Source organism: Paramormyrops kingsleyae, chromosome 17, assembly GCF_048594095.1.
Source record: "Paramormyrops kingsleyae isolate MSU_618 chromosome 17, PKINGS_0.4, whole genome shotgun sequence".
Classification (NCBI taxonomy): domain Eukaryota; kingdom Metazoa; phylum Chordata; class Actinopteri; order Osteoglossiformes; family Mormyridae; genus Paramormyrops; species Paramormyrops kingsleyae.
Genome location: NC_132813.1, coordinates 863,219 through 878,635, shown reverse-complemented (window position 1 = coordinate 878,635; position 15,417 = coordinate 863,219). Strand labels below are relative to the sequence as shown.

At 47.9% G+C, this 15,417-nt stretch overlaps 1 protein-coding gene across 4 annotated transcripts; it reads left to right on the top strand.

Moving 5' to 3' along the window:
• Positions 1–468: 468 nt before the first annotated feature.
• Positions 469–11,306, top strand: gkup (glucuronokinase with putative uridyl pyrophosphorylase). Of its 4 annotated transcripts, none has more exons than XM_072701061.1 (23): positions 471–636; positions 1,608–1,714; positions 2,333–2,377; positions 2,496–2,649; positions 2,877–2,948; positions 3,076–3,164; positions 3,444–3,600; positions 3,806–3,883; positions 5,026–5,117; positions 6,722–6,827; positions 6,923–7,002; positions 7,176–7,244; positions 7,484–7,544; positions 7,977–7,993; positions 8,262–8,319; positions 8,479–8,571; positions 8,770–8,830; positions 9,189–9,302; positions 9,463–9,520; positions 9,663–9,731; positions 9,997–10,060; positions 10,180–10,251; positions 10,835–11,306. In XM_072701061.1, the coding sequence occupies exons 1-23, from the start codon at positions 580–582 to the stop codon at positions 10,937–10,939; spliced, it is 1,878 nt and encodes a 625-aa protein (XP_072557162.1). In that variant the 5' UTR covers positions 471–579; the 3' UTR covers positions 10,940–11,306. The 4 variants fall into 4 exon arrangements, 3 of the variants coding, with proteins under 3 accessions (XP_072557162.1, XP_072557161.1, XP_072557163.1); XM_072701060.1 differs by having other exon boundaries at positions 8,476–8,571; XM_072701062.1 differs by having other exon boundaries at positions 487–636; positions 1,588–1,714; positions 8,476–8,571.
• Positions 11,307–15,417: the final 4,111 nt, after the last annotated feature.

The following is a 15,417-nucleotide window of genomic DNA, read 5'->3' as shown; positions in this document are numbered from 1 at the left end:
GTTCATCAGGAGCCGCGGCGGACACCGGCTGGGTACCAGACATCGCTACGGTCTTTCAGAGACGTGGGATTAAATTCAAGGCAAATAGTCAATACGCGTGACTTATGGCAAGATATATTTTATAAGATGTATTTTACAGCGCAGCAGTCTTCCTATGAAATACGCGAACATAACGGAGATAAATGAATTGTTATCCGTATATTTATGTGTTATTCACGCCTTTTTATTGCTCAATGTAATTTAAATGATGGGTTAGGTCGATGACGATCGAGTCCAACAATGTATTTTGCTGTCAGGTTCTGTTTCGATCTGGTAGTTTTAAACAAAAATAAAACTGAAATGGTAATGGATTAAATGAAAAAATAAAACTTATTTTTATTCTTTTGGAAATAAAATGCATATTCTTTTTTTCTACCTATACAATAAAAAGTCACATTACACGACCTGTTCCTTTAAGGGGAGGCGAGCACGCCTCTCGCCTGGGAGGATAGTCCAATGTTCAAGGTACGTCCGAGTCGTGCGATATGTTTCTCGATACCGGAATCTTGTGATTTAGGTTTATATTAAAAGGGGAAAGCGATGATCTGCATCCTGCTAGTCGCCGGTCACGGCACGATCCTTGAGACCCAGATCAAGGTAGGCTGCGCTCCGTGGCGTTGGTTCTTTTCTCTTATCAGGAGGTTGTATGCAGGGGGGGAGGAGGCCTTGGTGAAATCCGAAGTTTGAGGAAGAGAGTGAAGTTTGAGGGATGCACTGTCTGTACGCGTACCTGATATGTATAGAGTTTCGAAAGGGAAAAAAACCGTACTACTGCGCAATTTTCGTCGTGCAGCGTAGCGCAGTGCTCCACATGTTATATGAGAATTATATAATCGGTATGCTTTAGGAGTTTCTATTCCGTAGGTTAATAAAATTATTTTCTGCATCACTTGAATTGTGTGCACGAGTATGTTTTAGATTTATTCAAAGCAGAAAAAAAAACAGAAAGCCCCCCCACACCCAGCAGACCTGCTTTTCTGCCTCGTGCATTTCGAGTCGAACAGGCGTCACTGTGCCGTGACGTTATTTGACGTTGATGGATGTATCTGCCCCCAGGATATGCGTGCAGTGAAGCATTTCGCTACAGACACAGTTACGCCGAGCTGAGTGTTAATGCTGTTTTCCCATGAAAGGGAAATATGCATTTAAGAAGTGCTACAGTGCTACAGCACCTCCCCTATGCTCTGGTCCTGAGAACCCCTAGTGAACTCGCCCCCCCCGATAGGCAGATTTTACCGGCTGTGAAACTTATCGAGCCCCTTCCCCCAGAAAACTCTCCTCACGGCCCTGACAGTTATTACTGAACAGAATATTTAGTAACGTTCATTTGCCTATTTCGAATAGTGTTTTTATTCTACATTTGCATACATATAAATATATGCATAATATGTTACCTGAACACATAAAGAGTAAATTCATTCATACACAGGGATGGATACTTGCCTGGCTACAGAATGTGACTATATAGCCAATAAACTATATGCACAGCTTATCTTGTATTATCTATTTTCCTTACGTGGGGAAAAAGAATACAGACGTTTGTTCCAGGTTCTTGTTTGTCTGCTCAGAATGATACCAGTGGGCTCTACGGCCACCTGACTGGGGTTCCGAAGGCTCTGCTGCCAGGGATTGGAGGGAAGAAAATCCTGGACTTCTGGTGGGAGACAGTAAACATGTGAGTGACATCAGCTGGCTCTAATGGTGCTCTACAGTCCTTTATCTGCAATTATCATTGAATAACACAGGTTTTGTTCTTTTGATAGAGAGAATTATAGCTATAAAATTAGTGCTTATAGTAAGTTTTGTACACCAGGGCTTCCAGCTCTCACACATCTGTTGTGACACTCACACTTCCAGACTCTCACACTAGAAATCTTACAGCAAATTTATATTATTAATTAATTATAAATCTAAAACTAGCTACATCATAAGTGCTGGGGTAGTTTGCAAACCCTACAGACTATTGACAAGGTAAAAAAACTGTCACATGCATGTAAATGCGTGTCCATGTGTGTGCAGACTGGTCTCGAACTGAAAACCTCACTTTAGTGGGCTGATCAAAACTGGCCATACTGGTATACACTCTGTAATGCAGTGTTTCTCAAACTGGTCCTCCGCGACCCTCACATGGTCCATGTTTTTGCTCCCTTCCAGCTACCAAGGAACTGGGAGGGAGCAAAAACGTGGACCATCTTGGGGTCACTGAACTGAAAACCCAATTTAGACTTTCAGACTCTAAGAGCAGTTGAGAATGGACTGTAATTTGTGTTTCATATTTATTCCCCCTTGCTAGGCGGCAGTTATTCAGTGAGGTGTATCTGGTCACAAACGCAGATAAGTAAGCTCCGTACGCATATATCATTTAAACAATATCAGGCATCTTTGTGGCTTCAGAGTTCTTTCTGAATAGTAACTTGTAAATCACTACCTGTAAATTATCATTAACCTCATTACAGGTATAAACACTATGAGCGCTGGGCCACTGCCAATGGCTTCCCCGCAGAGAACGTGGTGAACGATGGCAGCACCACGCCAGAGGACTGCCTGGGCGCCGTGGCCGATCTGGAGCTGGTCATCCGGAGCCGGCGGCTGCAGGATGATATCATGGTGGTACGACTCGCTAAACAAGGCGGGGCTTCCAGTGGGAGAACACCTCCTCTCTTGCTTTTGGTATCAGTCTGACAGGAATGGAGCGTCCAGTCTTATCAAATGGGGCCTTTGAGTCTGTGAATTCTAATTCCATTTCAGTGTTCTGTCTTTTTGGACAGGAATGATTGGCTTTTGGATCTGGGAGGTCTCAGCATGGAGTTGATCTTTTTCTTGTGCTGTGCCTGTAGATTGCTGGGGACATGCTCTGCTCTGACCAGAACTTTGACATCGCCCAAGTGCTTCGCTTTTTCAGATCCAAGGTGAGAGGGGACCACCTTCCTGCTCTGTGTGATTAGACCAAGCTGCAGCTTGTCCTCCGGTGCACAGGGGGCGCTGTTGTGTGTGTGTGTTGTCTGCTGAAATCACATAATTCTCTTTATGCCTTAGCCTGGAGATCTGGCCATATATTATGTGCTGGAGGAGGGTGAGCGGAGCTGCTCCAGGGGCATAGTTGAAGTTTGCCCTGACACACACAGGTGAGGAAGAAATTCTGCTGGAGGGAGCTCAGGATTCCACTGGCCCAGCTGCCATCGTGTTTATGGTGGAACTGGATAGCAACTAAAGTTTGATTTTGAAGCAGCTTTGAGGGAAGTAAGAGCAACTGCAATGCAAGAGTGGCCCTGTACTTGTTGTGGGGTCAGACATCACAAATGGTAAAATAGATATGTCACTTTAAAAAGTGCCATTTTTTAATGCATCGAATAAAAGTCACGGGAACGACCAGTCATTCAGTCACTGGTCCCTGTTTGCATCAGGATCACGCGCTTCCTGGAGAAGCCAGAAGAGGGCCTCACGGCCTCCCGCCTGGCCAGTGTGGTATTCTACTGCCTGCGCCGAGTCACGCTCCCTCGGCTCTCCCAGTTCCTGGCCTTGCAGTCGTCTGCTTGGGATCGCGCTCTGGGCAGGTTCTGGGTGAGTGCTGGAGGCATGGAGGAGGTGCCAAGACGCATCACGGTCTTGGAAACAGGCTGCTTTACTCACCTTAATCTAACTACAGAAACCTCTTTAGCAATTAGAATTTGTAGGCATTTGGTGTCTGACATCACATCTGGGTGATACTGAAATAATGATTGTCATCGGAAGTACCCCCAGTCTGAGATCGTCCGTTGCATTTCAGGAGTGGCTCATTAATGACGAAAAAGTACCTGTGTTTGGGATGAAGTTACCAACCGGCTTTCAGCTCATTGGGCAAGTGGTGAGTAGAGGGAATTACAACGCAGAGTGCATCACATGCGGCGTGCATCACATGCGGAGTGCATCACATGAGGAGTGCATCACACACCACGCAGAGTGCATCACACGCGGAGTGCATCACACGCGGAGTGCATCACATGAGGAGTGCATCACATGCAGAGTGCATCACACGCGGAGTGCATCACACGCGGAGTGCATCACATGAGGAGTGCATCACATGAGGAGTGCATCACATGCGGAGTGCATCACACGAGGAGTGCATCACACACCACGCAGAGTGCATCACACGCGGAGTGCATCACATGAGGAGTGCATCACACATCACGCAGAGTGCATCACACGCGGAGTGCATCACATGCGGACTGCATCACATGAGGAGTGCATCACATGAGGAGTGCATCACACACCACGCAGAGTGCATCACACGCGGAGTGCATCACATGAAGAGTGCATCACACACCACGCAGAGTGCATCGCACGCGGAGTGCATCACATGAGGAGTGCATCACATGCGGAGTGCATCACATGAGGAGTGCATCACATGCGGAGTGCATCACACGCCACACGGAGTGCATCACATGTAGAATGCATCACATGCGGAGTGCATCACACACCACACGGAGTGCATCACATGTAGAATGCATCACATGCGGAGTGCATCACATGAGGAGTGCATCACATGAGGAGTGCATCACATGAGGAGTGCATCACATGAGGAGTGCCTCACATGCCACGCGGAGTGCATCACATGTAGAATGCACCATGAGTGTAGTTTAATTTGTTGGCTTTGCTGTCTGTGCTGCTACTGGTATTAAACCAATAATGGCCTTTAATTAAGAGAGCGACTTCCATTTTAAAAGAGCCGTCTCCTTTATTAAAATGACTCACACTTGCCACAATATGTATGTGGCTCTGCTTCATCAAAAACATTCTGTGCCCTCGAGGGTTGTGACGTGACATGAATGAACAAGGCGGTGGCGTCGTTTTCAGTATGTGACTGTTGTCACCAATGTGTTTGATGTTGTTTTGTCTGGACATCGGCCCTCTGAGATTTAGCGCTAAGATTTAACACAAAGGCTTGTCACTGGAAACACTTCTGGGTTGTACTGTAAGCGATCCATGTGCACTGTGCTTGTGTCACAGGGTCTGTCAGACTACATCCAGTGGCTGTCACGCTACGCCGCCAAGCAGGAGGGCACCTCAGGGAAACCCATAACCTGCCGCACATACGCCAGGTATGCCCACTGGGGGGGCAGAGTGCAGGTATGCCAGGTACGCCCGCTGGGGGGGCAGAGTGCAGGTATGCCAGGTACGCCCGCTGGGGGGGCAGAGTGCAGGTATGCCAGGTACGCCCGCTGGGGGGGCAGAGTGCAGGTATGCCAGGTACGCCCGCTGGGGGGGCAGAGTGCAGGTATGCCAGGTACGCCCACTGGGGGGGCAGAGTGCAGGTATGCCAGGTACGCCCGCTGGGGGGGCAGAGTGCACGTATGCCAGGTACGCCCGCTGGGGGGGCAGAGTGCACGTATGCCAGGTACACCCGCTGGGGGGGCAGAGTGCACGTATGCCAGGTACGCCCGCTGGGGGGGCAGAGTGCACGTATGCCAGGTACGCCCGCTGTGGGGGCAGAGTGCAGGTATGCCAGGTACGCCCGCTGGGGGGGCAGAGTGCAGGTATGCCAGGTACGCCCGCTGTGGGGGCAGAGTGCACGTATGCCAGGTACGCCCGCTGGGGGGGCAGAGTGCAGGTATGCCAGGTACGCCCGCTGGGGGGGCAGAGTGCAGGTATGCCAGGTACGCCCGCTGGGGGGGCAGAGTGCAGGTATGCCAGGTACGCCCACTGGGGGGGCAGAGTGCAGGTATGCCAGGTACGCCCGCTGGGGGGGCAGAGTGCAGGTATGCCAGGTACGCCCGCTGGGGGGGCAGAGTGCACGTATGCCAGGTACGCCCGCTGGGGGGGCAGAGTGCAGGTATGCCAGGTACGCCCGCTGGGGGGGCAGAGTGCACGTATGCCAGGTACGCCCGCTGGGGGGGCAGAGTGCAGGTATGCCAGGTACGCCCGCTGGGGGGGCAGAGTGCAGGTATGCCAGGGAGTGCAGGTATGCCAGGTACGCCCGCTGGGGGGGCAGAGTGCAGGTATGCCAGGTACGCCCGCTGGGGGGGCAGAGTGCAGGTATGCCAGGTACGCCCGCTGTGGGGGCAGAGTGCAGGTATGCCAGGTACGCCCGCTGGGGGGGCAGAGTGCAGGTATGCCAGGTACGCCCGCTGGGGGGGCAGAGTGCAGGTATGCCAGGTACGCCCGCTGTGGGGGCAGAGTGCACGTATGCCAGGTACGCCCACTGGGGGGGCAGAGGACTAATGACAACAACCAGAAACAGCTGATCACACGGGGAATCAACACGGGGTTAACGAGGGGGCGTGGCACACGGAAGGAGCGGACGATCGGGGAAGGACACATTGTTTTTTTTAACTTTACACATTGCTGGATACATTTATTTTCTTACTTTACAAATTACTGTTTTGATAAATGTGCTTACATGTGTTTAGTATAGTATATGCTCTTGTTTTATCCTGTTCATTTTGTGTTTAAATGCTAAAAAAAACATATTTGGGTGTAATTTTTTGGGGCCGGGAACCAATTATTTGGTTTTCCATTATTTCTTATGGGGAAAATTTGATCAGAACTCAAACTTTTTAGGATTCGATCCGGTGTTCTGAACGGATTAAGTTCGAGTTCTGAGGTACCACTGTATTTCATATTAATAGAAAACTGACCTGATATCAAAAAGCTGCCTGCAATTTGGCTGAAAACTTCTCCTGACTTTTGCCTTATTGGTTCTCAGAGTGGGTCTGATGGGAAACCCCTCAGATGGCTTCCACGGTAAGACCATCGCCATGAGCATCTCCAACTTCTGGGCTGAGGTCTCCATGACAGAGACCCAGACTCTGGTGAGAACCTCGGGGGGGCCGGTCCACCAGAGCCCTCTTAATAAGCGATGGTACCTGAAGGTGGCCTCTGCTTTAAGGCTCTCCTTCTCTCTCAGGTGCTTTTGCCGCATCCCTTAAATGATCCCACAGAGTTTGGGAGCCTGCAAGACCTCCACTCCATCAGCCAGAAGGAAGGGTGAGTCTTGCAGCATAAACTTTATTATTCAGATCTTGTTTCACCTTTTTATTACAGTGTTAAATACATTTTTTCATTTCAGCGTGATTTCTGGTCACAGAGAGAGGGAGAGTACCATTGTGGATGCCACTGTTTCCGGTCTTTCACGCCTTCCCCTCTGGCCTGTGTTGTAGGTATTTGGGAGGACTAAGGCTGCTGCAGGCCACATGTAAGAAGTTCTACCAGTTCTGCTCTGAGAAAGGGTAAGACTCTGTCCACGTTTGTTTGTCCCGACAGTAGGTGTCCTAGTGACTAAGGTTTTCTGCAGAATTTGAGGAACTGAGAAAGGATAGAGGCGCTGTGCTCAGCCGCGGGATTGCCGGCGTCTGGTGCCTGGCTCCTGACGTTCTCTGTCTCGAGGAGCCGAGGGAGGCGCTGTGCTCGGCCGCGGGATTGCCGGCGTCTGGTGCCTGGCTCCTGACGTTCTCTGTTTTGCCGGCAGCATTGCTCTTTCCAAGAAGAACTTCACCCTGAAGTACGACACCAACATCCCCCGACAGGTGGTAAGTACCTCAAGTGGCTTCTGTGAAAGAGTGGTGTTGGAAAATATCACTGCTAAAACAGTACAGGCTGTGGTGTGGTAGAGTACTTACTAACAGTACAGGCTGTGGTGTGGTAGAGTACTTACTAACAGTACAGGCTGTGGTGTGGTAGAGTACTTACTAACAGTACAGGCTATGGTGTGGTAGAGTACTTGCTAACAGTACAGGCTGTGGTGTGGTAGAGTACTCACACTTCCCTGTTTTTTAATTATTCTCCATAAATGATGCAGGAATGTATCACAACACACTCATGTGCCTTGAGGCGGCTGTTGTGAAAGGCGCTATATAAAATAGGTTAACTTGAGCTGAGCATTTGACTTGGTGTTTTTTGGAATTCAGCTTCGATTAACTGACATCCTGCACTGTGACTGATGTGAGTCTTACCCCTCTTAGGGTCTGGCTGGCAGCAGGTAAGTTGTTTGTGTATTAAAGTTTGAAGTCTTCTGTTAAAAAATGCAATTTGTGTATTGATGTATTGATAAATATGTAGACATATATTGGCAACATCTGACAGATTCAGGAGATTGTTCCATTAGTTTATTTATGCGGTAATTATTTATGCAGAATAAATCATTTCCCTTTTGGAACTTAAATTCCCCATGTTGACTCCATGTCTGTGCCTATTCCGGAATCTTCCTGTTATATCAATGCTTTAATCAGTGTCTTTCTTAATCGTAGTGCCATAGTATCTGCCACTCTGAAGTGCCTGATGAAATTCTACAACATCACAGACCATGTATGGACTCGCTGTTCTTTGACCCTTGACCCCACCTTCTAACTCAGTGATGGAGGCCTGTGCCTCACTGCTTCATTTTGTCTGTGCTGTTAAAAGTAAGAGGATTGCTTCTGAATCCGGGTGATCCTCTCATCTGTAAATCCTTTTGTGTTTTAGCAGGACATGCCGAGAGCAGTGCAGGCCAGCTTCATCCTGAACGTCGAGACTGAGGAGCTGTTCATCACGGCGGGACTGCAGGACCGAGTGGTGCAGGTGAGCGGGTGGATGGCCGCAGCAGGTGGAGCAGCTGAATGGCTGTAGTAGGTTAGCGGGCGGCGTAGAACCTTCTGGAATCTTGTTCTGTTTTTCGCTTGCACCTGCCAAAGCTTTGCCAAATATCTTTTAAGACATTATTACTGTTTGTGCATAATAAGTGACAGTGTAGAAATGGGGCTGTGTTTCTGAATGCAGGTGTATGAAGGCCTGGTGTACATGGACTTCAGTAAGGACCTCATGGACGAAAAGGGCTACGGTATTTTATCAGATGGTGTTCAATGCAGCCATACGTGTATCTTCAGGATATGTGTGTGTGTGTGTGTGTGTGTTTATATTACATTGTGGGGACCAAATGTCCCCCACAATGTGATGAAAATCTGTCATTTTGACGTTGTGGGGACCACAACCCTAACCCTAACCTCACAAAGATCTGTGACTGCAATCAAAAAAACTAAAAATGCCAAAAGTCTCATATTTAGTTTGGTCTCTTATGGTTGAGGTTAGGGCTGGATAAGTGTTGGAGCCATCATGTTGGGATTAGAGTTTTCCCCATTGAAATGAATGGAGAGTCCCCACAAAGATATAACAACAAACCTGTGTGTGTATGTTTGCAGGGGAGTACATCCCAATGGACATGACAGACCTTCCCCAGTTCTGGTTGGCCTACCTCTGCGACCCCAGTGATTCTGGGCGGATCCACAGCAATGTGCGTCAGCGCTGGCTGAACGGTAAACACTGTCAGGTGCCGGGGAATGAGGCAGTAGTAAGACTGTCATTATTTCCTGAAGACGCTAGGAAGGATTCTTACTGGTTGGGGGGTGAGTGATGGCCGTCGTAGAGTATCTAACGGGCTGTTTCCTCACACTGGTTCTCTCTGGGTCCACACAGGAGACACCGCCGTGGTCCAGGCCATGAATTCCTTTGCGGAGTTGACCGATCAGGCCAGGTGAGGCGCTCAGGATCTCTCGTGAGATGTCGCTAGAGGGAGACGTCTACCTGAGTGCCTGAGGAAGGAAGCATGAGGGTGTGGGAGAGAGGACAGAAGGGGTCTGCAGGGTCGTGCATTAATTGGGTCTTCATCCGTTTAGGTCAGCTTTCAAGTGCAAAGACTGGTCCAGGCTGGCTCAACTCATGGATCAGAACTTCGAGCTCAGAAGGCAAGCAGACACGCATCCGTGTGCAGCCGCCTGGCCACAGTGTGGTGGAGTTATTTTCCAGTCCAGGCCTCTCCTCTAATTGTGCAGTGTTTCTATGACGATCTCCATGCAGTGTTTCTATGACGATCTCCATGTTTATGTAGAGTGGAGGTTGACAGTAAGTCCTGCAGGAGTAAAGTTTTGTTTCTAATAAATGACAGTGAGGGGTTGGATGCTTCTGTGCATGAAGAGCCGCTGTGAGCACTCAGCACACTGCCCTCCACAGGTCTGTGTACACCGACGAGAGTCTGGGTCCTGGGAACCTCAAGATGGTGCAGATTGCGATACAGGTAACCCTGACTTGCAGCCTCTCGGTGGAGGGAGGGGGGCATATTTTAATGTTTATGCAGTGGTTCACACAGACAGATGTGTGGTGATATCATTTTTTTCTTTGTGTGTGTCTGTCCAGTTTGGCTCTGCAGTGAAGTTGCCTGGCAGTGGAGGTGCAGTTGTGGGACTTTGTTTGGACTCTGACAGACTGGTATGTGACTGAGTCAAGGCATGCGGATAGATTCCAGTATAATCAATATCAGTGTTTGAGAGTAACATTTACACAGCTGAAAAAATGTATACCAGGGAGGGTTATGCATATCTGTATTAATATATAAAGATCTTGCAACAACTCGCAATTTATTAAAAAATTAAGCTGTGCTAAGTGGTCTCTCTAAAATTGCCCATAGAGTATGACTGTGTAATAAAATATTTTTTGATGTTGTGGGGACCATTTTTCAGGTCCCTACAAAGATGTGTGAATGCAGTCAAAAAACTGAACTGAACATGCCAAAATTTATTTTGTTTGGTTACTTATGGTTAATGTTAGGGCTGGGTAGAGGTTAAGGTCTGTGTGTTTTGGACTGTCTGTGTGTGTGTGCACGCCTTGCGGTGAGATGGCATCCCACCCAGGGTGTGCCCCATCTTTGTGCACTTTGCCTCCTGGGATAGGCTCCAGGGCCCCACATGATCCTAACCGGAATAGGTGGTTGGAACATGGAGGATTTTTAAAAAAATGTTTTCACTGTTTACATTTTTGGCGTGTTTGGGTGTTTTCTCTCTTCTGCCACCAGATGGCGATGAAACAGGCTTTTCAAGAGGCAGGCTGTGTCTTCTGCATTATCGTGCCATATGACCCATCTTCTGCAAGTGTGCAGGATTCTGATCTTGCCCCTTAATACCTACCCAATAATATACTATATGAAGTCTGTGAAATTTGTATTTGCAATATAGCATTTGGATGTAAAACGAAGACTGTCTGTATTGCTGGAATATGCAAGTGCAATTCTGATACTGGAAGAAACGGGGTCCCAGCTGTTCTGTGTTTTTGTCTATCCTCAACTGTGTTAGTTACATGAGCCTTTGGTCTGGAATACCTAATTCAGTCATGGTTTTTACTATTTTTTTTACATAATGTCTGTTCATAAAATTATGATGTTTATAGGATTTTATGCAAAGTTTTTACACAACACAAAAGAATCAACATCTTTTTAAGCATGTAATTGCATCATTACATTTGAGCTGAAATAAACTACCATAATTACATTTTATTGAACATCACTTTCATATTTATTAAGAGAGATACTGGTGATGAATTTTCCTGACGCCTGAGATCGTTAGGTTACTTTGACAAGTGCTGTCAGTACCTTTAAGACTAGGCTAGGAATGCACAGATACAAAGAAAAAGTGCAAAGACAGTGCATTCATCCATCCATCCATCCATCAATCGATTCTCCAACCGCTCATCCAGGTCTGGATCTCAGGGGCATCAGTCTGAGCAGAAATACCCAGACCTCCCTCTCCCCAGGCGCCTCATCCAGGGGAATACCAAGGCGTTCCCAGACCTCCCTCTCCCCAGGCGCCTCCTCCAGCTCCTCCAGGGGAATACCAAGGCATTCCCAGACCTCCCTCTCCCCAGGCGCCTCCTCCAGCTCCTCCAGGGGAATACCAAGGCATTCCCAGACCTCCCTCTCCCCAGGCGCCTCCTCCAGCTCCTCCAGAGGAATACCAAGGTGTTCCCAGACCTCCCTCTCCCCAGGCGCCTCCTCCAGCTCCTCCAGAGGAATACCAAGGCGTTCCCAGACCTCCCTCTCCCCAGGCGCCTCCTCCAGGGGAATACCAAGGCGTTCCCAGACCTCCCTCTCCCCAGGCGCCTCCTCCAGCGGAATACCAAGGCGTTCCCAGACCTCCCTCTCCCCAGGCGCCTCCTCCAGCGGAATACCAAGGCGTTCCCAAACCACCCTCTCCCCAGCCGCCTCCTCCAGGGGAATACCAAGGCGTTCCCAGACCTCCCTCTCCCCAGGCGCCTCCTCCAGCTCCTCCAGAGGAATACCAAGGCGTTCCCAGACCTCCCTCTCCCCAGGCGCCTCCTCCTCCAGCTCCTCCAGGGGAATACCAAGGCGTTCCCAGACCTCCCTCTCCCCGCGCCTCCTCCAGCGGAATACCAAGGCGTTCCCAGGCCAGCCGAGAGATGTAATTTCCCGAGTGTGTCCTGGGTCGCCCTGAGAGTCTCGTCCCAGTTGCACACACCCAAAGCGTCATGTCAGACCAGACACGTAACCTTGTAGTAAGAGTGATTTTGCCCCTGTGCCACCACCCCCCCAAAAAAAAAATTCGTTTCTGGCTTTGGGACTGCCCTAGAAGGTTCCTGAAGCCCTGCTGGCTCGTTTCCACCACCTGTATGTGTGTTCTCATTCTGTTGGTCACATCCCAAAGGTCCTGACCATAGGTGAGGGTAGGGATGCAGGTTGCCTTTCAGCTAGTCTCTCTCGTCACCGTGACGTACCGATGCCACACTGATCCACCTGTCAGTAAGTCATCGCTTTATATAACTTTGGCGAAACAGTTTTCGATGAATATTCTGCATTAGTGCTCAGCGATATGGCAAAATTTTAAGATTTTTTTCATATCAGTCAATGTGTTACTGATAATATATATACAGTATATCAGTGATTATTATTTCAATTTTTACTTAAAATTCCATTAGAATTACCCTTAGACAGATTCCAAACATGAAAAGGATGAAAAATAGATAAAATTCTTGTCCCATTTTTAATCCATACTTTCTTCAGATTGAAAGTGGAAACCATAATTACCAGTGTTTATGACTAAGCACTTGCAGTCTGTATGTTCTGCTATATATGGAAAATGCTTCAGGGGTGAAATAAGTACTAAGAAATAACCACGGCAGTCTGTTGTGTGTCTGACTAAATGACCAAAGTACCAGTGTCTCCTTCCCTTGTTTACCACCATATCTCCTTTGTAAAAAGATGTAACTACTGATCTGTCACTTTCTTCACCAACACTTGAAGCTTCCTCAGAGGCAGTGCTTATCTGCTCCATGATATTACCAAAACAGTAGCAATAGCTAACTCAATCAACTATGTTGGGCGTAGATCATCTGTTTTTAAAGCATTACCATATGATTGGTCACAGCCTGATGAAGCCAACAGGACCACACAATCTGCAAAAAGCAAAGATGCAATCCTGAAGTCACTGAACTGGACACGTAATAAGCACAATCTTTGCAAACGGAACAAAGTTTGCAAATAGAATATTATGTCGTAATAAATACAAATAATTTAACGCATAGTGTATGTTCCATTACTGTAATAAGTCCAGTGCCATGTTACAATTGTCACGATCCCCGTACAAACGCGGGCTAATGAGCCATTTCCCGTGTCTCTACCCGCTCTGTCTCCCGTCATACTAGGACAGGTCCCCCCCGCGTACGGGTTCCGGCACCCGCGCGACCGTACCCAGGACCATGATGTTTGTTTGTTGGATCCCTCAATATACCCCAGCATTCAGCATCTGGGTCATCGAGCGTTTCTCGTTACAGTGAGTGTTATGGCTGGTGTGTACATCTTCTGCAATTCTCTGGCTTTAATCCTCTACCTTTCCATACAGGGTCTGTATTACAGGGCATGCAGTATCTTTCTGCTGTCTGTGGCCTTGGATGGTCTCCACGCCCCCTAGGATTCTATAACAGCAGTATTCAAACTTTTCATGATGGGGGTCTCCCTAGGGCTGATATATTTGTCCTGACCCTCCCCCCGCCCCATGCACACACAGACACAGACACAACACGGTTTTCGATGTTCCTTTGCCACCACATTTTCTTTTGTTTTGGGGGTGCCGTGGGTCTCCAGTTGAAGCCCAGCCTTGGCATGATTGCAGGTCCTTCAGCAAAACCCGCAGCCCCCACCTACCTGGATTCTGAATCACCCCACCTACTAGGGATGCAACGGTACTCGGTAAAATACCGGACCGTTCGGTACGCGCTGCACGGTCAGGTACGCCCTTATGTACCGCGGTATTTCGTTTTCGCACTTCCTTTTGAAAATGGCGATTAATGCTTATCAGGCTCCAGTTAAACGGTAAGCGCCAATGAGCGAAAGCCCTCCACCGTGAGTTAATGTCCAATCACTGTTGTGGCTCCACCCACTCGCTCTCTCACACTGACGTAACTGGAGCTGAGCTCGCAGCTCGGTATGCAGACGCAGAAAAAAAGAAAAACAAACAAGCATGGTCGGCACTAGCGGAACAGTTGAAAGGCATAAGTTTGAAGAAGCACCGGCTTCATACAAATGTCCAGTATGGATTTTTTTCGGGTTCGCTGTAGAATACAACGACCAGGGAGTCAAAACAGTTAATATAAATGCCACTGTTTGTAAACATTGCCTAACACGTGTCCCATACGCTAATCATGGAAACACGAGCAATATGGCTAAGCATCTCAAGCGTAGTCATGCTGATATAACGGTTCCTGAACGGAAAATAACCCGTGCAGTGGGAACGTTCATTGCTAAAGATTTGCAACCCTTTTCTGTTGTCGAAGATGCGGGGTTTTGCCACTTAATTAAAACGCTTGACCCACGTTATGTTGTGCCCTGCCGTACACATTTCAGCGACGTTATAATTCCCGAGCTCTATGACAAAGCGAGCAAAGCCATCGAAAACGATTTGGCTCAAGCACAGAGCCTCTAGTGGAATATAGAGTGTTTAGAGCACTTTAAGAGGCACTTTAACATTTTTAAAAGTGTTTTTGTTTACATTTTGTAAGTTTGAATTTTATACATGTATAGATATTTTATACATAAATAAGAGGCAGTTTATTATTAGTTTTCTTGTGTTATTTGTAGTGTTGTATTTAAACCGAACCGAAACCGTGGCCCAAATACCGAGGTACATACCGTACCGTGGGATACCTGTACCGTTGCACCCCTAACACCTACCTGGGGTTTGAATCACCCCACCTACCTGGGTGAAACAACAGTCAGTTACAGTTACTGTACTAGACATAATCGTCCGATGTATTCAATGCGTAGTTCCTGTCTGTTTTACACATTTAAATTATTCTTTATTAGTGTCAACTAGTGAACAGGCATATGATGTGTTAACATTATTTTTTAAATATTTCTGAATATTGCAATTTTGCAGTAGATATGCCCCCACTTCAAACCCCCGCCCCCCCCCCCAACTCACACACAGTGTTCAGTTTTTTTCCTCTCCTGCAGCCTCCCTGCAATTCCTTTGCGCCCCTCAGTTAAAATACCTCTGATTTAGAAGATGGATGATTTTTAAAAATGTTTGTCACTTTTTACAACTTTGCAGTGTTTGACTGTGTTTCTCTATTTCGCCAACTAGTGGCGAT